At 48.9% G+C, this 24,627-nt stretch overlaps 2 protein-coding genes across 4 annotated transcripts in view; one reads left to right on the plus strand and one right to left on the minus strand.

Annotated features, from left to right (window-relative positions):
• The first annotated feature begins 30 nt into the window (after positions 1 to 30).
• On the plus strand, positions 31 to 12,860 carry TRIM45 (tripartite motif containing 45). 2 transcript variants are annotated; one of them, XM_008710365.2, is made up of 7 exons: positions 31 to 852; positions 2,457 to 3,190; positions 4,487 to 4,616; positions 5,206 to 5,320; positions 6,896 to 7,022; positions 8,041 to 8,200; positions 12,585 to 12,860. In XM_008710365.2, exons 1-6 carry the CDS (start codon positions 365 to 367, stop codon positions 8,187 to 8,189), a joined length of 1,743 nt encoding a protein of 580 aa, XP_008708587.1. In that variant the 5' UTR covers positions 31 to 364; the 3' UTR covers positions 8,190 to 8,200; positions 12,585 to 12,860. The 2 variants fall into 2 exon arrangements, with proteins under 2 accessions (XP_008708587.1, XP_008708586.1); XM_008710364.2 differs by lacking the exon at positions 12,585 to 12,860 and having other exon boundaries at positions 32 to 852; positions 8,041 to 8,593.
• A 4,263-nt stretch (positions 12,861 to 17,123) lies between these two features.
• Positions 17,124 to 24,627, minus strand: part of TTF2 (transcription termination factor 2) — a 37,205-nt gene continuing 29,701 nt past the window's right edge. Inside the window, exons 20-23 of one of the 2 annotated variants that reach the window (XM_008710362.2) lie at positions 23,803 to 23,953; positions 23,012 to 23,094; positions 21,205 to 21,279; positions 17,124 to 18,933 (exon numbers count right to left, since the gene is read on the minus strand). In XM_008710362.2, coding sequence (XP_008708584.1) covers positions 18,789 to 18,933; positions 21,205 to 21,279; positions 23,012 to 23,094; positions 23,803 to 23,953 — 454 coding nt within the window. In that variant the 3' untranslated portion in view covers positions 17,124 to 18,788. The remainder of the gene's footprint in view (positions 18,934 to 21,204; positions 21,280 to 23,011; positions 23,095 to 23,802; positions 23,954 to 24,627) is intronic. The other variant, XR_005834037.1, reaches the window with a different exon arrangement.

The following is a 24,627-nucleotide window of genomic DNA, read 5'->3' on the forward strand; positions in this document are numbered from 1 at the left end:
GGGAGGGGGGTGGTAGTGGAGGGAGTGAGAGGTGCAGGGTTCCAGGAGCTGGCGGCGGCAGGACCAGCTCAAAACTTAGACCTGGAAGCGCTTCCGGGGAGGAGGACTTGGGGGGCACAGGAGGGCGTGGGCGCGTCTGGTATGGGATGCCATGGAAAGGAGGGGGCCCTCCTAAGTAGATCTGTGGGTGGTTCCTTTGACGACTCCTCTTCTACCATTTTGCCCTTACAGTTGTTGAAGAGAGAGTCCCCATGGTCTCTGCTCAAATTCTGGAAACTTTCTCTTTGGGGGGGCTTAATCACCTACTACTTCATTATAGAGCTGCCCGTCGCCTTTTCTGATACTGGGCACAAACGTGGGGAACATGTCAGAAAAGAGGAAGCCGCTGCTTGGCTTCGTGGGCAAACTCCCCAGTGGGACCGCACTTGGGAACTCAGGCAAGACTCGCTGCCCTTTGTGCATGGGGCTTTTCAAAGCCCCCAGGCTCTTGCCTTGTTTGCACACAGTTTGCACCACGTGTCTGGAGCAGCTGGAACCCTTCTCAGTAGTGGACATCAGAGGGGGAGACTCTGACACAAGCTCTGAGGGGTCAATATTCCAGGAACTCAAGCCACCCAGTCTGCAGCCGCAGATCGGCATCCTCTGTCCGGTATGTGATGCTCAGGTGGACCTGCCCATGGGTGGAGTGAAGGCTTTAACCATAGACCACCTGGCCATGAATGATGTGATGCTGGAGAGTCTTCATGGGGAAGGCCAGGGCCTGGTGTGTGACCTGTGCAGCGACAGAGAAGTGGAGAAGAGATGTCAGACCTGCAAAGCCAATCTCTGCCACTTCTGCTGCCAGGCTCACAGGTACAGATGGGATACCCCACCTGGTGTAGCTTAAGAGCAGAATGCAAAGAGGTGTCAAGCCAGAAGTCCCTTGGTGAGCAGATGGGAAGGAAAGCTCTCTCGAATGCCACGTAAGGTCAAAGAGCAGTATACGCTGTGATAATTACTTTAGAATGGTAGGTAACTCCTGCAGCCTTACAGAATAACCCTAGTAATAATAGAAGCAAAGGTTTGCAAAGTCCTTTTCAGTTTGCAAAGCACATTCACAGTTTCCTTGGGTCATCAGTCGTTTGTATAGTGAATAATTATAGTGGGTGCTGGATAAACAGAGAAGAATGAATATAATAGCATAGCCCCTGGCCTTGATCTCATTTGATGCCTTGCAACTCTTATAGAAAAGCAGGCACTGTTTTCACTCCCATTTATTATTTGAGGAAACTGAAGCTCAGCAAAATGTGATTTGCCAAAGTCCCACAGCTGGTAAGTAGCATATAACAGAACCCAGTTTTAAATCCAGGTCTTCTGACCGCCTTCTGTGCTCTTTCTAATAATCCATGCTGCCTTCCCAGTATAAGGTGCTGGAAGCCTTTGCCTTGTACCCTAGAGTGACTCTGGAGTTTGGTGAGGTGGGCCGATAAGTGCTCGTTGGGGTGCAGATTTATGTCTTTAATGGCATTTGGTGAATAGCTGGTCACATGAATCATTCTTTGTCCCTTCTCCACTCCCTCCCCCATTACAGGACATCAGAATATAAAATAGCCGAGATTCTAGGATTAGCTTAAAATAGTTTTTAAATTTTGCCTTCCATTTGTTTTCCGGTCTCACCAACAGAGCAAGTTAGTAGTCTTCAGTCTTCCTATTTTTAACTTGTAATTATGACAGTCTTGCTGCCAGCTAAACAGCTGACCCTGTTTTCCCTACAGTCACTCTTCTGGTGCCAGAGTAGGTATGCAAGCTCCGAGCTGATACCATGCTGACTTTGGACAGTCATTGGGTTTCCTGGGGATTTCCCTGAATCTCTAGAGGGCTACAGAAAAGGGGAATTAAAAAGAGAACTGTGGCTTTACTGACCATTGATTTCAGCCTTTCTAATAATGCTGATGACTCTTGGGGAAAATTCTAGCTTGCTGCTTTGGGTGATGCAGGCACTGGCCAAAATCTCAAGTGAAAGTGGAGGGAAACTCTCTGTCGAGGCCAGCTAAACACGTTTTAATTGCCGGGTGTTATTGCTGTGCCACATGGCACTGATGCTGGGTTCCCACCATGCTCTCACCTTTAGCTTGCTGAAGGAGTAGGCCGTGGCTCTTGTCTCAACTTGCCAAACTAACTCTTCAGAGAAAGTTCCAGGCCGTTGCCTTAGTGTTGCAACCTTTGGCAAAGTCCCATCCCAGGCCAGAGAGCTGTAGTCTACTATCATTTTGTTCAAGTAGGTTTCCAGTAGGTGTTATTCCCTCCCCGTACAGATGAGGAGGAAGTGAATCCAAGAGGATTGCATGGTTAAGAGGTCAGAGCAAGGGAATGAACGCAGGTCAACATGTTTGACTTCTGAGCTACGCTCTAAAAACTTCCACACTGTTTCCTAACTGAATCGTCCCCTAATTTCCTGGCCCTGACTCTGTCCCTAGGCGGCAGAAGAAAACGACTTACCATACGATGGTGGACCTAAAAGACTTGAAAGGCTACAGCAGGATCGGGAAGCCCATTCTGTGTCCCGCGCACCCTGCAGAGGAGCTGAGGCTGTTCTGCGAGCTTTGCGACCGGCCCGTGTGCCGGGACTGCGTGGTGGGGGAGCACCGGGAGCACCCCTATGACTTCACGAGCAATGTTATCCACAAGCATGGGGACTCGGTGCGAGAGCTCCTCAAAGGCACCCAGCCCCACGTGGAGGCGCTGGAGGAAGCCCTCACACAGATCAAAGGGGTGAACAGTGCCCTCCAGGAGCGGGTGGAGGCTGTGGCGGCTGACGTGCGAACATTCTCTGAGGGCTACATCAAGGCCATTGAGGAGCATCGGGACAAGCTGCTGAAGCAGCTGGAAGACATACGGGTCCAGAAGGAAAACTCCCTGCAGCTGCAGAAGGCCCAGCTAGAGCAGCTGCTGGCAGACATGCGGACTGGCGTGGAGTTCACGGAGCACCTGCTGACCAGTGGCTCAGACTTGGAGATCCTCATCACCAAGGGGGTGGTAGTAGAACGGCTCACAAAGCTGAACAAAGTCGAATATAATGTCCGTCCTGGAGTAAACGATAAGATATGCTTCTCTCCTCAGCAGAAAGCAGGCCGGTGCCGTGGCTATGAAGTTTATGGGGCCATCAATACCAAAGAGGTCGATCCAGCCAAATGTGTCCTCCAAGGAGAAGGTAGGAAGGCATTTCCCGCTGGCCTCGAGAGGACAGTGGATGGGGACTTGGTGTTTAAAGAGGTGTGGCTTTTTCAGCTGGGGCCTTCATTCAGCTAGGAAGAGTTTCCTACCAACCAGTTTACCAAGGGAGGGAGCCATACTGATCTAAAGGACAGTGACCCCTCCCTCGCCCTTTCTTTCTGTTTCGTTCTGACCGGGGTACAGGTAGTATCCCATATAGGGGTGAGGCTTGACCCTTTTCCAGTTGAGCAAAGTAGTAACTAGCAAGGACCTCATGGAGCGTGCTGTTTCTATCAGATGATAGAACAGAGACAGTGCGCAAAGACAATAACAGGATAGGCCGGGGTGAAATCCTGCCTGCCTGGAAAGGAGTATGTCAGGGCCCCAGACGCCTTGGATCAAGTCCCGAAGAGAGCTTCAGAGGAGTGAGGAAGACAGGGTTAGAGCGAACTTTCTTCTGTGCCCTTCCTGGTTTATGTAAGCCACATCTTGACATTTGAAAGATTATGGTAGGCATTTCATTCGGTAGGGGGAGAAACAATTTCCTCTGACCCTTCTATTCCTGAAGGAGGCAGTTATTCAAAGATAGGTCAGAGATCAGTCCTGATGGGCAGACTGTACCGTAGAGGCAACCTGACTCTGGCACGGGAATTCTTAACCTCTTGGAGGTCATAGAGCCCTTTGAGAATGATCTCTCCCCAAGAAACATCTGCTAATTTGGGCACACTGCTTCAGGAGATTGTCTGGCCCCCCTCATAAGCCTCTCCAGAGACCACATGATAGTTCATGAGCCCCAAGTTAAGTAGCCCTGTTGAGTCTGCTGGTGCCAAGGCTGCACCTATGACTGTTTCCCTAGCAGCGTGGCTCAAGTCCAGGCTGAGCAGCTCTATCCCCTGCCCATTCCAGCATGATCTGCAGCTCAGAGAGGATAGCTTTGGGCTTACGAGCCTCCCTCACAGGGTCTAGAGGTTTTCTGCTCTGAATATGTAGGTCTGTCCTGAGTATTTTCAAAGCTCCCTTAGGGCTGCAGGGCTCCCTTAGGTTCAGGATCCTGTGTGATCCAAGAGCAGCAAGTGGCTGAGAGACAGCCAGGCTCTCCTGAAGGGACTCCCAAAAGGTATGCTCTGGGGGTCAGAGTGGAAAGAGAAGAGAAAGGGAGCAGGGCGATTACTAAACAGGAAGCACGACCTTTTGTTCTAAAGAGAAGCAGCAAGGTGGTGTCTGATCTGGGGTTGCAGTCACTGCGGCAGCTGGCCTTTGAGGCGAGAGAGGACTGAGTGTTTATTTTCTGCAGATCTCCACCGAGCCCGGGAGAAACAGACAGCCTCTTTCACTCTGCTGTGTAGGGATGCAGCAGGAGAGAGCATGGGCCGGGGAGGGGACAGCGTGCAAGTCGCGGTCATCCCTAAAGATAAGAAAGACAGGTGTGTATTTCACAGGCAGGTGTCAAGGGTAATAAGCGGTGATGAAACTGGACACTTGAGGCCCCTTTGCAGCTGGGGAGGTGCACCTGCAGTAGTTACAGTCTACCCCCTGCCCCCCAGATGCTATTAAAAAATGTGATATGCCCAGTTGGAGCAGATGTGTTTTCTTGTGCGGGTTTCGTGCCAGTACTCCACTCTCTCCCTAAGGTCTGCTCTGCCCCTCAGCTTGTCTGTGTTCGACCGAATGGGCCCCTTCTCAAAATTCAGCCCCACTTTGCTACTCCCTTGGTCTGGGAGTATATTCATGTGTCTCTGGAGCCGGAGGAGGGAGGAGAGCGGGAGGGTACAGCAAGCCCATCAAAGAGAACACAGTAACGCTTTCAAGGGATTCCTCTGTACATCAGATTAAGTCAGCATTTACGTTGCTTCCCTTCTGTTGTAAAATTAATTTCCAAGACCAATGGAAGGAGCATTCTGCTCGGGGGACATTTCAAATGAATGTTGGGTGGAATGGTTCACACCTCGAGTGGTGGGCGGCTGCAGCAGGCCTGTGAGAGTGAGTGGTTTTTTGAACCCCATGTGCATTCAGTCCAGTCAGAACGCTGGTGCAAGATAACAAGGATGGGACGTACTACGTGTCCTATACCCCCAAGGAGCCTGGTGTCTACACCGTGTTGGTCTGCATCAAGGAGCAGCACGTGCAGGTGAGTAGGACCTGGGCCTGTCCTCCCTGGCTTCCTTTCTCCCTGCTTCCTCTGGCGTCTGCCATCTCAGGATGTGGACACGTGTCTCGTGGGATCAGCTGTACAGAGGGATTGAATAGGGTCCTCTTTCTTCCTTCTCTTCTCTTCAGAAATGGCCTAGATTTTGCTGGTGACCATAAGAACTCTGTGCTTATTCCTCCCCCCCCCCCCCCCCCGGCATTTGGGCTTATATTTTATCCTTTTCCCCGTTGGAGAATTCTTAATTTGGAAAAGATACCTTCATCCCAGGAGGCAATGCGCCAGGGGACAAGCATACACATTCAAGCACTATCCTCTAGCTCGGGATTGTTCAGACTGTGACCAGACGGACTGGAACTTACTGGAACACAATTTGGGAGAGTTATGCCCTCTCCCCTCAACCGACCAGTCATGTATCTGCCTGACCGTCTGCCCTTGTAACTCTTTTGCCTGTTTCCATATGTGCTTAGCTCTTACCAGGGTTACTGCACCACCTCCCCAGACAAGGATAACACTTTCTGGTTTAGAGATGGTGAATTTTTTGAAATCAGGCGATACTCAGCAGGTCCGACGGAATCTCGAGCGTTCACAGGTTTTCCCCAACCAGAAAGCAACACTGACAGGGACGATAAAACACCGTAGTGTCATGATGTGTTGGGCTTGTGGTGTGTGCAGAAAGGGAGAGGGAGACCGCTGTTCAACAGCCGCTTACTGCCTGTCTGATCACATTGGCCGGAGTGGGCTACGTCCCTCTGCATACATCCTTAGGCCTTTCTTCCAAGCCCTTCAGACCTAGGGATCATGGTGCAATTGGACTGAGAAACAAATGTGCTAAAGTACAGTTCCCTGTAGAGCAAAACCAGAATTTGAACCCATGTCTGTGAACTCCAAGTTGTTTTTAAAATGGATTGTAAACTCTTGAAAAGAGGAGAGATCGAACACTTGAGAAGCTTCTAAGGTGCCAGACTCTCTGGTTTGTGCTTCTACAGACTGTGTGCTTCTCAGTCAGGGATAACTTACTAAATACTGACTGTCAGGCATAGGACAGAAAGTGGAGAACGGAAGTTCTCCCTGTATCCTCACGGGCTGAGACTGAGTAGATGGGGAAACGGATACGTCCAGGATGGAGGGGCGGGAGGAAGGGAGCGAGGCTCAGTATGTGAGGGGAGGAGGTGTGTGACTGAGACACCAGAGAAAGGACCACGGGACAGCCTAGCCTGGTGGTTGCGGCTCTCCGTTAACGAGCCCCGAGACGCCACCAGAGCGGAGAAGGTAGCGACACCAGTGACACGAACACAGCTTGGGTTTATCTGTGTATCAGGCGGGCTCCATGCGAGAGGGGCCGCACGGATTCCTTGACTTGCAGGCGTTTGTATCTGGAAGCACACAGCTGAGCGCCCAGCTAGTCACTGTCCCCTTGTCCGTTTCCTTCCTGCTGTCCTCGTCCCTCCGGGGCCAGGCCCTGTGACTGACACTGCGTCTAAGCACATGGGCTGCCCCGCACATCCCTGTTGACACACAAGGGGCTGTTCTTTGCTCTTGGTCTGAACCCTGAAGGGCTCGCCGTTCACCGTGACTGTGAGGAAAAGGCATCGGCCACACCCAGGCGTGTTTCACTGCTGCACCTTCTGCTCCAGCGGAGGCCAGAAGACTGTTCGCTGTGCCTGTGGGGGCACCATGCCAGGTGAGGAGGAACACTCTCGAACGTCCTTACCCGCCGGGCCGGTCTCCCAGCAGTGGGCTCAACTACCGCACAGCCACTAGCTTTAGGAGATTCAGACCTCGGCGTGCTTTCTAGGAATATAATCCGTGCATATCAATACAACATACTTCTAAAACTTTCACTTAAAGCTTCTTTGTTCTGAAAAGTGAAATAGTAAGCTTAAACGTTCTCAGTTCTTCTAGTTTTGATCCAGTTCACCAGTCTCATGAGCCCTGCACTTCTCCCTGGCATGCTCGATTTCCAGCTATACCCTTTCCAACAGCCTGGCAGTGTAAAAAAAATCTGAACCCACTCTGTTCCTTTTAAAACCTTAAAGAAATACCAAGCAAGTCAGGGATGGGAAAGTGGGTGATTAAATCAGTTGACCAGGTCTGGCTGTTTTCTTGGGGGAAGGAGGGTCAACTCAGGCAAGAGATCTAATTTTTTTTTTTTTTAAGTAGGCTCCACGCCCAGCATAGAGTCCAGTGCGGGGCTTGAGCTCACAACCCTGAGATCAAGACATGAGCTGAGATTGAGTCGGACGCTTAACCGACTGAGCCACCCAGGCGCCCCTCTAATTATTTTTTAAAATGTATCCTACGGTGTCCTTATTCTAATGATGGGCCTTAAGACAGGCTTGTGCGCCCTTTTTCATAAACGCTTTAGGAACTAACCTTCTTTATTTCAACCACTCTTCCCATCTCTTTTATTTCAATTATTTTATAGTTTTTAAACCCAAACTGGTTCATCTCCTTGAGTTAGCAGAATGTTAAAACAATGCTCTTCTTAGAACTTCAACGAACCTTAACTGATTGGCCGTCTTCAGTCCTTGGGAATCCCCCTCCTACAGAGGCTCCAGATAGCTAGTTTCTCTCGCCAGGTTTTCATTATATGTTTTCACATCCCTGAGTCTAAATGTTGCCAGAAAAGTGAGTTTCCATGGTAAACTGCTGGACTTCACTCTAATGGTTGTCTTCTGTCTCCTCTTGGTACCACACAGGTGGGTACCTGGGCTGCGGCCACGGACACAAAGGCCACCCGGGTCGCCCGCACTGGTCATGCTGTGGGAAGTTTGCCGAGAAGTCGGAATGCACGTGGACAGGTGGGCAGAACGCGCCAAGGAGTCTCCTCCGGACCGTGGCTCTCTGATGCCTTTCTGGGTACGTGGTCAGCCCGTTAGTGCTGCAGCCAGTACAACTTCCAGTTACCAGAGGACCCCAGACCTTGATTAATTCTGAAGAAACTGATAGAATTAAAGACAAAGTGCCTTATCTTACACTCTCGAGTTCCAGTCCTTTCTTGTGAGTTACTCACTGATGGTATGTACGGACGGTTGAGCACAAGAGACCACATTTCTCTTCATGACGGTCAGCATTGATCATTCCACACCGAGGCTCCCTTCTCTTGTGGAGGAACGGAGCCATTTACACCGTTGGAACTCAGCGATCCCAGGGGGGTTTCGTTCCTGACTTTTGGATATGTAACTCGTTTATTTCTCCCTGAGCCACATGTTTGCTATTTCCCTCAAAGAATTAAAACTGCCTTTCATCGCATCTGCTTTTTGCTAGCACACTTTAAATAGATTATATGGGATCTTGCTGTTTCAGTGGACTCGTCAGCCTAGGTTACTATTTGGTCAAGGGCCTACAAGTAGTAAGTTAAATAAAGGGGAACGGTGTTGAAATACCACCACAGAAATCCGTTACAGTTCTACTCTCGCCAGGCAATCTAGACACTTTCATCCTCCTCACATCTCCCAACCCTCTGTTATTTAGAGAGGAGTCTTCACTTCTGTCTGTAAAGCTAGGAAGTTCGCTAGAAGCTCTGAGTCCTAGAGCATGCCTGCTTAGCTGTTAGAGCCTGAGGAGAACTCTGGGACGAGGCGGCGCGCAGTGCTCGTGCCTCACCCCTGCCAAGTGCTTCGCGGTAGATACTTGGCCTGTTCTTCTGGGATCTTGATTTCAGCGTGTATTAGATATAATGACTGGAATCTGCTTTGCAAGAGCCGTTAAGAAGCAGGTGGCTCATTGGAGCAGTGAACTGGGTCAGGCAAAGGAAGCGAAGTAAGCAGACAAAACACACGGACTGTCCGGTCATCGTGGGCTACATTTACTTCCTCCTCGGCTCCTCGGCGCTGATAGATGTGAACCACATCATAGCCATAAATCCTAACACATTCACTGTATTCTCACCCTTTCCTGGGAGGATTCCCTTCGGCGCGCTCTAACCCAAATCTGATCTTCCCAGAAGACAGCGATGGCCCTGTGACCCTCTCTAAGTGTTAGCTGCTTGCTCTTCCTCACGCTTTATAACCGCTGGGCCCCAGGCCAGGGAAGTGTCCTGTTGGCTCATCGTTGCTGCTTTATTTATTTATTTATTTATTTTTTAAAGATTTTATTTATTTATTTGGCAGAGACAGCCAGCAAGAGAGAGGGAACACAAGCAGGGGGAAGTGGGAGAGGAAGAAGCAGGCTCCTAGCGGAGGAGCCTGATGTGGGGCTCGATCCCAGAACGCTGGGATCACGCCCTGAGCCGAAGGCAGACGCTTAACGACTGTGCCACCCAGGCACCCCCATCGTTGCTGCTTTAGGGTCAATGCTTCTCAGCCAGGAGCCATCTTTTCCCACAAGGGACATTTAGTCAAGTCTCAGAGACATTTTTCCCTGTACAGCTGGAAGCTGGTGCTACTAGCATCTCTTGTGTGGAAGTCTGGAATGCTGCTCAGCTCAGGACAGCCTTCCGCAACAAGGAATTACTCAGTCCAAAATGTTCACACCGTGGAGAAACCCTGTTCCAGAACATTACCTCTCTTGCTTCAAAAATGGCCAGCCTCAAGGCTCCTGCCTTTCTACGACTTGCTGCCCCTCCGTGGTTCAGCCGTCTACACAGCCCTGCATCATTCCCCCTCAATCCTTGAAGATTCTAGCACTGAGCTTGCTGCCACGGAGAGCCATACCTCGTAGTCTCAGAGTAACTCAGTATCCACATAGACTTCTTAGTTCCACGACCGATTCTATGTTCCTTTCTCCCTCCCTTAGCCATGCAGTCAGCCATGCCCTAGACCTGGCTGGATTCCAGCTGCACTCTCTGCATCGTTTCCATTTCAGCATCCCGTGACCACATGCTGCCATCTTTCCAGCTCACCCACCACAATGACCCGACTCTCTTCCCGGACTCACAATGCAGTGACTCCACCACCTTCTCATGGTTCCCCTCACACTTGCGTGTGCTTTCCTTCATTCTCTCTCAGCTTAGATTCTACAGACCATCATTATAATCACTCTGTTGCATGTGGTCTCCCTGTCATTCTCGACAAAACCCCCGTTTGGATCCAACTCTCCATCTAACCCAACTGGAGGATCCTGGAGAAAAACACAAGAGCATGAGAACTTAGCCTCACTCTAAATCCACGACCACTAATTTCAGTGGGCTCTTAGCATCGCCTAGTTGTCTGACAACATGTCTCTCATCAGTTTTTCCCCTGCTCTGCGAGACAATTATTTCATTATTTCATACTTTCTTCTCAAACTCCACTTTCCACCCAACCTCCCCTCCCCACTTAGGACCGTACCTCCTATTTCACCAATCCTTTTTCTAAAAGGATTTGGAAGAGAATTCCCCTACCTTCCCACCATATCTACAATCTGCCTATATCCCTATCCAAAGCAAATCTCTGGGGCGCCTGGGTGGCTCAGTTGATTAAGAGTCTGCCTTCAGCTCAGGTCATGATCCCAGGGTCCTGGGACTGAGCCCCACTTTGGGTTCCCTCATCAGCGGGGAGTCTGCTTCTCCCTCTGCCTGCTGCTCCCTCCGCTTGCTCACTTTCTCTCTCTCACTCACTCTCTCCAATAAATAAATAAAATCTAAAAAAAAAAAAAAAAACAAAAAAAAAAAACAAACCTCTATCCTTGTATGCTAGACTGCATTGCATCTTGACAACCCAGGAACGTTGCTCCAGGAATTCCCTCAGGAACATGCCACAACATTCCCCCCTCTTAAAAAAAACAGATTTCCCTTGATTTTTGTACTAGCCTGCTAGGGCTGCCGTGACCAAATACCACAGACCATGGGGCTTCAATAACAGAAATTTGTTTCTCTCAGTTCTGGAGGCTGGAAGTCCAAGATGAAGGTTTCTCCTGATGTTCCTGTCCTTGGCTTGCAGGAAGCTGCCTCCTGTGTCCTCACATGGCCTCTCCTCTGTGCAGACACATCCCTGATGTCTCTTTCTCTTCTTACAAGGACACCAGTCCTACTGAGTTAGGGCCCACACCTATGACCTCATTTGACCTCAGTTGTCTCCTTAAAGGCTCTGTCTCAAAATACTGTCACACTGGGGATTAGCGCTTCAATCTATGAAGTTGGGGGGAACAAAATGCAGCCCATAACATGTTTCACCCCCCTCTGACAACCACTCCATTTTTCTGCTTCCCTTTAAAAAACTTCAAAAATAATTGTTGTTTGCTATCTCTCCTTCTCCTTGCATTCTCTTAGATCTAACCCAATCAGGCTTTTTTCCTCGCTACTCCACCAAAACCACTTGTCAAGGTCCCCAGTAATGTCCACATTACGGAACCAATGAACAGTTCCTGGTGTTTCCATCAACAGCATTGAAACATCCCCTTCACTTGGTTCGCATGGCATCACTCTCCTTCATTTTGTCTCACTGACTATTCCTGACTCTTCGTCTTTGCTGGTTCCTCCTCATCTCCCCCAGTCCTACACGTTGGACAGCCCTAAGGATCCGTTCTTGCATTTCTATGTCCTCCCCCTCCCTAGACGATCTCCTCTCCTGACTCTAAACACCATTTAGACACCGATAACTCCTATGTTGATCTCCTGCTCCAAATTCCAAAGGATTTTATCCAATAGCTTAACACCACCACTTGGAGGCATCCCGGGCACCTCAAATTTCAGATGTCCACAACAGAACCCCAGTTTCTGATTCTCACTTCCCACCTGCCTGTACTGCTTCTCCTGCAGTCTGCTCCACATCTTAAAAAGGAAAGTCCAAATCCAGTCTTACAGGTGGTAGAGTCAAGGGCCTGGCCCCTCACGCACCACACCCAAACCATGGGTGAATCCGTTCGGCTGTCCCTTCAAACTACATCTGCCAAGCACTGCTCTCCACCTCCACGGCCACTATCCTGGTGTAAGACACCAAGATTTCTCCCCTGCCTCCTGGCTGGTCTCTCTGCTTCCACCCTTCCCTTCCTGTGGCCTGTTCTCCCCTCAGGCATCAGAGAGGTCCTTCTGAAATACCTCAGATCATGTCACGCTTCTGCTCAACACCCACCAACGTCTTCCCATCTTACTCAGACCAAAGCCAGTGTTTACATCGGCTTGTAAGAGCCTGCACCCCGGCTCCCTGCTCTCCTCTCATTTCCTCCCCCCACCACCCCTAGTCACTCTGTTCCAGCCCAGTCTGCCTTCCTGGGGCTCCGCAACCTCTCCACATACTCTGTGTAGCAGCCTTTATGATCGCTGCCCTGCCATCTGTAATGCTCTTCTCACAGATATTTAATGATTCTCTCTCTTTCTCCTCAGGTTTCAGCTCCTGTGTCAAACATCATCTTCTTGGAGACGTTCCTAACTACCCTGTAGAAAATAGCAGCCCCCACCCAGGGCTCCAGACCGCCCTCACTCCGCTTCACCACCACCTGACATACATATTCTACCTGTAATGTTTATTCTCTCATATGAGGCTGTCAGCTCCACGAGGGCAGGCATTTGACATTCATCGACCCCATTGTCCCCGTGTTCCTTGCATATAATAGAGGCTTAATCAACGTTTTGTTGAATAAAAAAAGATCTAATTTGGTACAAGTTGTAGTTTGGATCTCCTTGGTATCTGTTTCTGTAAGCCAGACTTTCCTTCCCCCAAATGCCAATATTTGTCATTTAACCAAATACCACTTGGGGAAAAAAAAAAAAAAAAAAAAAAAAAAAACCTCAGCCTTCTCTCAAACCTGCTGGATAAACTGTATGCACTTCAGGGACCAGCCTTGAATTTTCCAATGACCTCAGACATCCAGGGAATTGCTTTGCTGTGAAGAAGCTTATTGTATTACATCATTTCCCCCCGTGTGTCTTTTAACGAATCAGACTTCACAGAAGCGAGGACAAAAAGCTTTTCAGTTACTTCAGTTGGAAAAGGGTTTTGGTAATTGTAGAACTCTACCGTAGATGAAGCTCTATTGCAGCAGAAAATTTGTCAGACATCCAGGTCCTGGCAAATGTCCTATCCTAGCCTTTAAGCAGGATTGATCGTGGCAATTCCGTTACGAACATTAAGATCGTTTGTGTGGGAGGAGGCGGTGGCCTGTTCCTTGGCCTGCCATACCGCGGAGTCTGAATTCACCTGTCCTGCCAGCTGACAGACCTGGCAAAGTTCAGAGTGATCTGCAGAGCCCCAGACTCCTAAGGTGAGGGGGAAAAGCGATCTGAGGATTTAGGAATTGTCCCCAGTGTCACAAAGTGCTTCAGAAATCACCCTTGAGTCGTGAGCACTGAAGCATCAACAAGGTACGGCGTTATGATGTAAGTTTTATCTCCAGTGTCACAGGTAAGAGAAAAGAGCCACAAATTACCGTCTCTGTCCCCTGGGACGTCGTCACAGGCCAAACACCTGGGCTGTCTTGGGTAACACACACACACAGATACGCCCACGCTAATCTCCGAAATGCAGGCCTCACTCAGCTTTACTCCAGAGGATGCGTGCTGCTAAGTTTGTCTCGAGGAGCGGGGTTGGGTGAAGTGACCCCTAAAGGAAGCAGGATGTAGAAAGAGGCACGGACTTCCATTCCCTCACCAGTTTCCCAGTCTCCCCACCTGGTTCTTCTCGCTCTAGCTCCTTGTTCTGAGCCCTCCCAGCGACCGCACCTCTCCCCTGTAGCACTTGACACCACCACTGTCACTCCACAGTATCCGGGATGGGATTCATGCCCGTCTCCCCTAGGAGACGGTAAGCCTCAGGGAGGACAGGGATGGTTTTAGGTTTTGCTTTTACCCTTTTGCTTTCAGTGCCCACAGTGCCTGGCACATTTAATATATATTTTTGAACCAACGTACGAACGATTTAGCAGTGAAAGTATTCTCCCCATCCTACCTTGCATACATCATCTCTGCCTACTCTCAGATTAGCTAAGGATTCTGGGTAAAAGGACTCAAGCCGGGAGAGAGGTCGTGTAGCTGCGTGTCTGTCTGCCCAGTTCCCTCCCTGGCGGTGAGGCCCTTCCTCCCTTCCATCTCCACCCCATCTACTGACTCTTGGGGGTACTTGGCGCTCTAACCGACCCTAATTTCATTTTTATTTCTGAAAACATTTTCATCTAGGTTACATGCTTAAGAATTCTAAGTTCCTATTATAATTCTTTGTGCCTGCAGCTACGCTTTTTGAATTCTTTCTGCCTTTTCTTCGGACAAGATGGCAGTACAATATCCCACTTTGTAAACCCAATTCTCTCAAGGCATCGTGGTCAGCATCAAGATTCCAGACAACCACGTGGGTCACACTGAGTCCTGATGGCTCCACGGTTATCCCACTAGTACGCAAGAGTCTGGCTTCACTTTGGAGCCCAGCTGAAAGCCACTTCATTGGGCAACAGAGACAATCAGAGAGTAAACAAGCCGGTGTTCACATACAGCCGTTCTAAGTCCCGCACACAGCTGCTCGAGAAGAGGGTCGGATTCCATGGAGACGTCATCCTACCTACTGCTGTTCATTACCACTGCGTGGCAACAGGAGGCCTCGGCAGGATTTTTAGAGGGTTCAGGATTCCGTGCAGCCATGGCGTGCACAATGCCCTTTTTTGACCAACACCGCTAAGGAGAAGTCAAACCGTAAACCTGCCGTGAAGGCAAATCCGTCACATGAGAAATCCCTTGTAAACTGGGCGCTTCGGTGACTGACACTTGCTCTAGCTTTCAGCTGCACCCAGGCTGCTGTCTTACTCTCATATGCCCAGACCCAGTCCCACAGCTGTAACACTAGCACTTGTATGGCACTTCATGGCTTAGAAAGCTTCGGTGACATCCTTTCGTCCTCGCCCACGTCCGGTTGGGTAGGCAGGCAGCCGTAAGAAAATCCAGCACATCAGGAAGGCTGGTTCACACTGCAGAGCTTCCGTAGATCACTCGTGTGGGATGCTGCCCGTTGCTAGCAGGGGCAGGGACTCACCATGTCCGGGCCTTAAGAAATGCGCTCCTAGTAACTAAGATGAATGTGAGCCTGAGAGACACCAGAGTGCTACTTAGAGTAATTCATGAGAAATGCCGCTCCGGGACTAGGATTTAAGAATGCCATGGTTTGGTACGTTTCACCCCATTGAAACAATGGTTGCAACTTTTTCTGCATCCGCCACACCTCCCTAGCATCTCCCTGGTGGAGGAACACTTACCTAAGACATAGTTAGGTGGCTCTATCAGCTTAGAATCAAAACAAGGAACACTCGATAAACTGTGTAAGGTACCAGAAGGAATTTTAAGAGATTACACGTCAGTGGGCTCTGAATACCTGGTGATTATAGGTTATAAATTCCTGCATCCGTCTCCAAACTGAAGCAAAAATGCTTGAACCTCAAAGATAACAGTGCCTCTCTCCTAAACAATGCTTGGAATGCAATGGTCATCTAATATGCCTTCTGACAGATATGACAGACGTCCATCTCGCCAAACAGGCTGCAATACATAGGAGTTACCAAATTCCCAGTGGAGCGTGATGAAATATATGCTAATCCATCCATCTTACAGATGAAGGAGCTGAGCCGCCCAGGGAATCTGTAGCTAGCCTAATAGACAATGAGCCCAGGGCAGAGCCAGGGTTTGTAACATCTTTGCTGGCCTGGGAGCCATTGCTACCCGGGGACTGTGTCTTTGCCCGGTTTGTTGATCTTATAACCCGCAAGAAAGGGCACTCTGACTTCCTTCACTTCCTGATCTCATCACGGACCTCACGGTAGTTGCTGGGTCTGAAAACAATGCCCACCTTACGAATGGGGCAACCAAAGTGCAGAGAAGTTACTGATCCTTTTCAAATCTATGCCCCCAGCTAAGACAAAGCTGGAACTCAATTGAAAACTGAGTTCTATAACAGAACTCTTCCTATGGGGCCATGCTGTCACCTCTGTAGTTCTTCAGACCTTGTACTGAGAGTGCCTTTGCTCACCCAGTCTCCAGTGCCGTGGCCCAGACTGTGACTGGGTTAGCAAAGGGCTTCACCTCCCTCACCCCTGACTCAAGGACACCACTATTGGTTCCATCTAGGAGAACTACAATCCTTTCGCACAGAAATTAGCAGATATGTTTTGGAAATGATTGCTAATGGAAAGAAGGAAATAGGAACAGTTTCCCAAAGTATACAAGTCTCAAGAGTTTGTATTAGAGTACCAACTGCTCTCTGAACAAGCCCAAAATCTCAGTGACTTAAAAAAATTTTATTTCTTGGGGCGCCTGGGTGGCGCAGTCGTTAAGTGTCTGCCTTCGGCTCAGGGCGTGATCCCAGCGTTCTCAGATCGAGCCCCACATCAGGCTCCTCCGCTATGAGCCTACTTCTTCCTCTCCCATTCCCCCTGCTTGTGTTCCCTCTCTCGCTGGCTGTCTCTATCTCTGTCAAATAAATAAATAAATAAAATCTTAAAAAAAAAATACTAAAAATAAAATAAAAAAATTTTATTTCTTGATCATGTGATAGTGCTATGTGGGTGAGCAGGGGTGAGAAAGGAGGCACACATGCAGAAGGCTTTGTTCCAGTCGCTCGGGAACTGAGGCTTACTAGTCAGCCGATAGGGTCCATGGCCCCAAAGTAGGTTAAGAATCCCTGATCTAGTGGCTTCTCTAGGGCCTCATAGGCTTCCATCAGTTCCTTGGATTTAGTGGGCCGATGAGGGAGGAAACAGTGTGATGAATCACTTGTAAAGTTGAAGGGGAGATAAGAAATGACTTACATCACCTCTCTCCTCTTTCCATTGACTAGAACTCAGTAATATGGACCCACGTAACTGCAGTGAACACTGGGAAATGTAGTCTCTCTGGGTGCCCAGGAAGAAAAGGAAACGGGCGTTAGCAAACACACAATATTATCTCCGCTACGCTGTCAAGCACACATTTAGTGGATTATACCAACCATAACACAACTACTAAATGATACAATACTAAATGAGAGAATGACACTACGTGCTACAAATACTGTAAATTTGTAAAAATGCAAATACAGGAATACTTTAGACATTGCAGGTTCAGTTCCAGACCCCAATACAGCGAATACCATAGTAAAGTGAGTCAAATGAATCTCTTGATTTCCCAGTGCATATAAAAATCATATTTACACTATACTGTCATCTGTTAACTGTGCAACAGTATGTCTACAAAACAGTATGATGAAAAACTCTTTTATTGCTGGGGCACCTGGGTCGCTCAGTCAGTTGGGTGTCTGACTCTTGGTTTTGGCTTGGGTCGTGATCTCAGGGTTGTGGGATCAAGCTCCACGTCGGGCTCCACGCTCAGTAGTCTGCTTGAAATTCTCTCCCTCTGCCCTTCACCCCACTCGCGTGTGTTCTCTAAATATTTTGAAAAAAAATCTTTTATTGCTAAAAATGCTAACCATCATCTGAGCTCTCAGCGAGTTGGTGGAGGGTTTTGCCTCAATGTCAACGGCTGCTGACTGATCAGGGTGCTGGTTGTGGTAATTTCTTAAATTAAGGGGACAGTGAAGTTTGCCACATCGACTGACTCTTCCTTTCATGAGTGATTTCTCTGTAGCGTGGAATGCAGTTCGATAGCACTTTGCCCACAGCGGAACTTCTTTCAAAGTTACAGTCAGTCCTCTCAAACCCTGCCTCTGCTTTATCAATAAGTTTATGTGATATTCTCCATCCGCTGTCGTCATCTCAACAATCTTCAGGGTCTTCACCGGGAGGAGATTCCATCTCAAGAATCCACGGTCTTGGCTCATCCACAGCTCCTCATCTGTTCAAGTTTTATCATGAGATCACAGCAATTCAAATATAATAATGATGGAAAAGCCTGAAACACAGCCACGACGTGAGCAAACACTGTCGCAAGAAATGCAGTATCTGCAAGGTGCAACGAAGGGAGGTCTGCCTGTACCGTAAAAATGCCAGGTAGTAAACTTTATTTCACAAGCAGCACATGATACTACAACAACAGGAGACGATGGAACAACATGAAGTGAGACGATACCAAATACTGGATGGTACGAGGATACCCATACCAGGCATCTGTTCACGGAAGAAGCACCTCCTTGCTCTGACGCAGGTGTGGCAGGACTGTCTGGCCAGAGACAGCTGCAGAGGCTTGGCCTCGGGGTCCTCTCTCTGCCCTGCCCGGAGACCAGTTAAAAGGAGCAGCCTCCCTGGCAGAAGAGAGGGCGAGACGGCCTTGGAAAGGGTAGTAACACTGGTCTCCCATGAGCTGAGAGGAAAAAGGCAACGGAGGGCTTTCTGAGCTTTTACTGAAGCTTTTGTACAACTCCCCCGGTGTCATTTTCCAAAATTATCTAACTCTAAGGCATGTTCTTTTTTCTGAAGTAATTTCTTGGCTTCCACGTCACCCTTAAGTAAGTCGATTGATTCACCTGACTGACGAGCCAAGTGGTTGACATGATCACTGGTGCCCAGTTCCAGGGATAAGATGGCGCCTCCCGAGAGGGCTCAGAGGGCCATGTGTAGGTCACTGTTCCAGACCCTACTGCAAACCCACAGCGGCACCACCCTGAGCCCCATACACAGGAAGTTAGATGCCAAAAAGGACTTTGAGGTCAGCCAAAGTGAGCTTCTTGACAGATTTGCCAGATCCTGATAGGACCTGTTTGGCCAACGTTTTCTTCTTCTCTTGGAGGTGTAGGATCTTCTCTTCCACTGTTCCCTCACAAATAAATCTAAAAAACAGATAAGCAAATACTCAGAAACCCAGAACAGCATATTTAATAACATATTCAAACTTCTACTTATGCTTTAGTTTTTACGTGACATTTCTTCCTTTACTCGGGTTTTCTTAGGTTTGGTTAAAAACTCCATGTTTACGAGATCCAAACGACCTTGACTCACATGTGCCTGTTTAAATGATGCAACTCAAATTATGTTTCATTTCCTTCTGAAGCTAAGGTAATTGGAAAAACGCCAAAATAGGCAGATGGTATCCCTAAACAAAAAAGTGCAGAGATCCAGCTTTCACCCAAAACGCACAACCTTGATCAAGTCAGAAGGTCTTAAAGCTTATCAAGTTCCTGCCAGGTGTATGTGTGCTGGTGTAAGCACAGTGTCTTATTTCTTGGCTAATTCACAGTGAAAACAGTTTTTACCACCTGAAGAAATGCCGCTGTTGTCACGCCCTCATTCGACAAGCACCGACTGAACTTTTACAACGTGCCAAGTGCTATGTTAGGTGTGGGGACGGAGAGACGTATACGGTCCAGTCATGCGCTCTCACAAAGAACACCGGAAGAGAGGCATGAAAATAAACCACCCTACGAGCCGGAAAGTGCTACAGAAATATGTCCCGTGTGCACAACGAGTAAAAGGAAACGTCTGGCTCTACTGAAGACTGAACTCGTTACGTGTGGCTTGTGGGATAAGCAAGGGTCTGCCAGACGGAACAGAGGGAGGGCGTCCTAGGGAACGGGAATGTGGAAAAATCATGGCCGAGTTTAGAACACAGTTAGGTCGGAGGAAGATCAGGCGGTCCAGTCTGGCCAGGGCAAAAGTCAAAAGGACTCCACCATGTTGCAGAGCAATGGCGGAAGCTCGAGAGGCTGGTGGGGGCCAGGTCGTGCGTGGCTTCACGTATCATGCTAAGAAATTTAGATGTGGAAGAGGGAGGGCGCAGTTTGCATTGGATACAGGGACACTATTCACACAGATGAGGGATTCAGAAGCACCGAGAGGAAGGAGGTGGTATCTCACTTCAGTCTGCGACTTCTGAGTTCCTAGACCATGTCACAGTACTTGCTGCATAGTGACTGCTCCACAGGTGTTAGATTTAGGAGAAGAATGAGACGAGTGCACGAGTGAACGATAATGGGGACGTGCACACTCGGATTCAGAGAGTTAGCAGGGATTTGGGTATCTAGGTCTGATGCTGGAGACCTCGGGGAAGAAGGCTCAGACTTTGGACTGCCTGGAGTGGACAGGATTACTAAGGGAGGTGCACACAGGATGAGGTGAGAGCTAACGACAGGGAAACCAGCATGATCGCTGTGGAATTCCCGTAACAGGACTGGTTTCAGCGGAGCAACAGGGGTGAAAGGCTGAGGAGTGAATACGAGAGGTAAGCAAGTCAAGACGGTCAGTGATTTCTAATTCTTCAGGAAACCCGGCTACTAGACTGGATTGTAGCATTAATGCTGCTCGTGGTTTTTAAGGAAGGAAAGTCCTGAAGAGAGGGACATTCTCAAAGTCGTTGGCTTGTGCGCTTCAAAAACGTCAATGTCATAAAACACAAAGGAAGACGGAGGTATTGCCCCAAATTAAAGGAGACAGAAGAGTCAGGGCAACTCAATGCTACGCAGGCTCTAGGATTTTCCTTTGCTGCGAGGGAGCTCATGGGACAAGCGGCAAAGCGGAATGCAGCCCACAGCTCAGATAGTAGCATTGTATCAGTGTTAACGTTCTGACGTGGGGCATCTTACTGCGGCTATGTAAGAGAGTGTCCTCAGTTTACGGAAACGCACCTTGAAGTGTTCAAGGGTAAAGGAGCATCACGGCTGCAACGGACTCTCAAATGGTGCAGAAAGAAGTCTACGTTCACACGCACACGTGGGACAGCACGCGAGCAGTTTCCGGTATTATTTTCACAAACAAGATTTTGGGGGATATTATTCTTTTAAGAACTTTTACATTCATTTCTCCATGTCCGAAATTATGTCAAAATAAAAGTTAAAAGCAAAAAACTAATAAATAAAGGGTAGGGCTACTTTCCCTAGCCCTAATACACAAGGCTTTTCTTCTCCTGCAGGGACCAACCCCAAGGTCACCCCCAAATTGCTTGTGTTCCCTTCTGGACTGTGAGTACCAAGGAGGCCATGCCTCGGGAGCTCCAGCAGGCAAGCGGTCACCAAATACTTTACGTTCTGTTAAAACACGACCCAAGAAAGACTTGTACAAAAGGAAAGCTTGTGAAGGGGCCTAAGTTCCGGGGGGCCTTTACTCACTTGTGAACGACAACATCTTTCTGCTGCCCGACTCTGTAAATTCGGTCACAGGCCTGGTCTTCAAGTGATGGATTCCTGTGAGAAGAGAGGCAAGGCTCAAAGGTGCTGCCACCTGGACTGGGTGGGCAAGTCTCCTGGGCAGAGCCAGCCTGCAGCTATTTCTGGATGGCTCTGCAGCTACAAATGGTGGTCGTGATTTTAAAGGGTTGAAAAAAACCAAATAAACAAAAAACCCACAGTGATGAATACAGGACAGGGACTTATGTGGCCTGCAAGGTCTAAAACAGTTACCATCTGGCCGAAAATATTTACAGAGATAGTTTGCAAATCCCTGTCTTTGGCTATGTTGGCCTCAGGAAGGCTAGTGTCAGATACCTTCTTTCCCTCGAATGAGAAACTCAGGTCAGTTTGCCAGTAGAAACTCAGCACCACCGTCAGCTGACGACTGTAAGTAACACAGGTGAAACCAATGCTCCAATTCGGTCACTAACTAGTTGGACGAACTTGGGCAAATCACCTCACCTCAACCCTCTGCACTTTAGATTGCTACTTGGAAACGTGAGGGCTGCCTAATGATAGGGAACACCTTTCTTTTTCTTTCTTTTTTTTTGTAAAGATTTTATTTATTTATTTGAGAGAGAGCGAGAGCACAAGCCGGGGCGAGGGGCGGTTGGTGCAGAGGGAGAAGCAGACTCCCCGCTGAGCAGAGAGCCCAATGCAACGTGGGGCACAATCCCAGGACCCCGGGATCATAACCTGAGCCAAAGGCAGAAGCTTAACTGACTGAGCCACCCAGGAGCCCCGAAACACCTTTTTCACTTTTAATATTCTGGGATTCAACTAAAGAGACTTAATTTCTTTCCTTCTTTATAGATCCTACCAACTCCAAACTAGTTTCTCATCTTACCCCTTTAAAATCTTGGACAACATTTCTCCATTTCAGAAAACAGCATTTATTTTTTTAAGATTTTATTTTTAAGTAATCTCCACACCCAACAGAGGGCTCAAACTCACAGCCCTGCGATCAGCAGTGGCACGCTCTACCGACTGAGCCAGCCGGGCACCCCCAGAAACCAGCATGTAACTCCCACTCTGCTTTCCTCCCTCAAACGTATCACGGAGTCCTAAGACCTAAACACATCCTCCCGGAAGATGATCCCAGGTTGGCCTCCGTGCGTCAATCTGGGCCGCCTGGAGAAGCAGATGAACGTGCAGCAGTCTCCGCTTGGCATAATTAGAAAACCCCAAACTGAGACTAATTATGACATTTTTCTCCTACCAACACACAAACTCATTTATCTTATTTCCGGGAAAGTTGCGGTTACGCTCCCCATGTTGCTACTACATGCGCGGCCAAGGGCCTTGTGTTAAGTGTATTCCGAACCTAACTAGAAAATTCCTTCTCCTTTTCCTGTTGGAGTAAAGCTGCTTCTTCTTTTCCAGGGCTGAGATTTCCCTGGATGTCCACAAATGGCATGAAATGTGGTGTTCTGAAGAGGTAAAACTGAGTGCTGTAGCTCTGAGCCACGGGAGAAAACCTTCTTCCCAGTTTCCATGGAAACAGATGTAAGATTAACAATAAGGTGAATGCTATTTTAAGCAGTCATTTGAAGCCTTGCTTGCTCAGGAAGTCAGGGCCATCAACAGCCGCACACCCCTGTACAGACCAGTACCTGTACACAGGCAGGCAGCAGGGGTTTCCACATGACACAAAAAGAGCATCCTCACCAGGAGTCAGCACCCTCCTCGGGCACCCTGACCCCCCCCCCCCAATGCTAGGACAAGGCAAGAAAAATCCAGTCATTACCAGTGCATATCCAGAAGAAAAAGGTGGTTTCCTCCAGTCAGGTTTAGACCCACACCTCCAGCCGACAGAGAGATGAGCATAACCTGAGAAAGAAAGCGCCGCATTCCCTTTATACAGACCTGATCTCGTAATACATCCCTCCCTCTGTCTCAGGTTCAAGCCCAAGACCAATACAGATAAGTACCATGCTCCTATCAGATTTCCCTCTGCTGTCAAAAACCTCTGAGATGCACTCTCCCGTGCCTCACCTTTAAGAAAACTCTCACTTCCTATTTTCTTGTGACTCAACCTCAAAACACGAATTGTCTGCCTGCCAAAATACACACACGCTACAATTTAGAGCACTGGGGGTGCCCAGCTCAACGAACTTTCCATTAACCAGATTCCGTCCACTCCCTTGGTCTCTGCACCCCCACCCCCCGCCATTGCTACTCTTCCTGCCGCCTCCCCCCCAAGGCCACCAGTGTTTTCCACGTTCTTGCTGTCCCTCCACGTCTCCCCACACTTCCTCGTATCAAATTCCCACCTACCCTTCAAGGCTTGCCTCCTCCACAAAGATCGCTCCAGCCAACCAGCTCTGCTCTTCCTCTGCTTCCAGCCCTCGTATTTCACTCTCTTTAAAGTACCTGCACGCTTCGATGCGCACCCCAATAAATGTCTAATAAATTCAAAGCGCGTGGAGGGATCAAGGCAACGAGCGTGTATGCTCGGAGCGGCTACACTGTAGTTCTCGCTGTGTTAACCAAGAACGAGGTGCGCTCCGTGACAGCTCTGCTGCGACCCACTCGTACCTGGGGGCCCCTGGAGCTGTTAAAGGCCTCCACCAAGTCCATTCTCTGTTTGGGGTTGACAGAGCCGTCGATGGTGGCAAAAGTCAGGCCATGCCTCTTCAGGTGCCACGCTACGACCTGCAGCATGCTGGTCCACTGGGAGACCACGACACTGGAAGGAAGGGTCACACAAAAACATCAACCCCCCGAAGACATGAACCAAATTCACCGGCAGGGTCTCAACACCTCTTGAGAGTAACACCACGTTACTCTTGATTCAGTCATCAAATGTGGACCAGGAAAGGCCTTCTGCAAAGGCACACGCTTAGGTCACACTTTAAGGTGAGGATGCTTCCAGTTGTTTCCAGATCCAGGGTGTAATTGGTCTCATGCTAAATGAGGTCACAATAAAGCGGCAGCCGGCCTAAAATAAGGACTGCAGCCTCCTATTATTTGGAGATCTGTGGTCCTGCAGGAAAGGGATATACGGGCCGTCCTCCCTTTGCCAGCCACATCTAGCTGCTGGGACGTCTCTACCCCACACCCCATGCTATGCTTTAACTAGGGTTCTAAGTTTTTAAATCAAAATATCCACATATACAAACGCAGATCCCTAACACACATGAAAGGGTAACAAATAATGAATGGATCCAGGCACCCAGCTCCAGAACATTCCCAGCACTGTGGGGCTCCCTGTCTGACCACACAGCTCATCCTGCCTTTTGCACCTGTTACTCCCTTGCTTTTCTTTAGCTGCTTCTCTACTTTAAACACTTCTCCAGATGCTTAGCTCACTCTGACCCTCCAGTGACTTCTTTCTCAATCAGTGCTACAAATATTTTAACT

Source organism: Ursus maritimus, unplaced genomic scaffold (genome assembly GCF_017311325.1).
Source record: "Ursus maritimus isolate PB19 unplaced genomic scaffold, ASM1731132v1 scaffold_12, whole genome shotgun sequence".
NCBI lineage: Eukaryota > Metazoa > Chordata > Mammalia > Carnivora > Ursidae > Ursus > Ursus maritimus.

What these genes read in the sequence shown, in the direction of transcription:
- TRIM45 (XM_008710365.2), top strand. Translation starts at nt 365, where the DNA reads ATGTCAGAAAAGAGGAAGCCGCTGCTTGGCTTCGTGGGCAAACTCCCC. An exon ending in CCTAAAGATAAGAAAGACAG is followed by an intron (nt 4,617 to 5,205) that starts GTGTGTATTTCA and finishes ATGTGCATTCAG; the next exon opens with TCCAGTCAGAACGCTGGTGC. An exon ending in CTGTGGGGGCACCATGCCAG is followed by an intron (nt 7,023 to 8,040) that starts GTGAGGAGGAAC and finishes GGTACCACACAG; the next exon opens with GTGGGTACCTGGGCTGCGGC.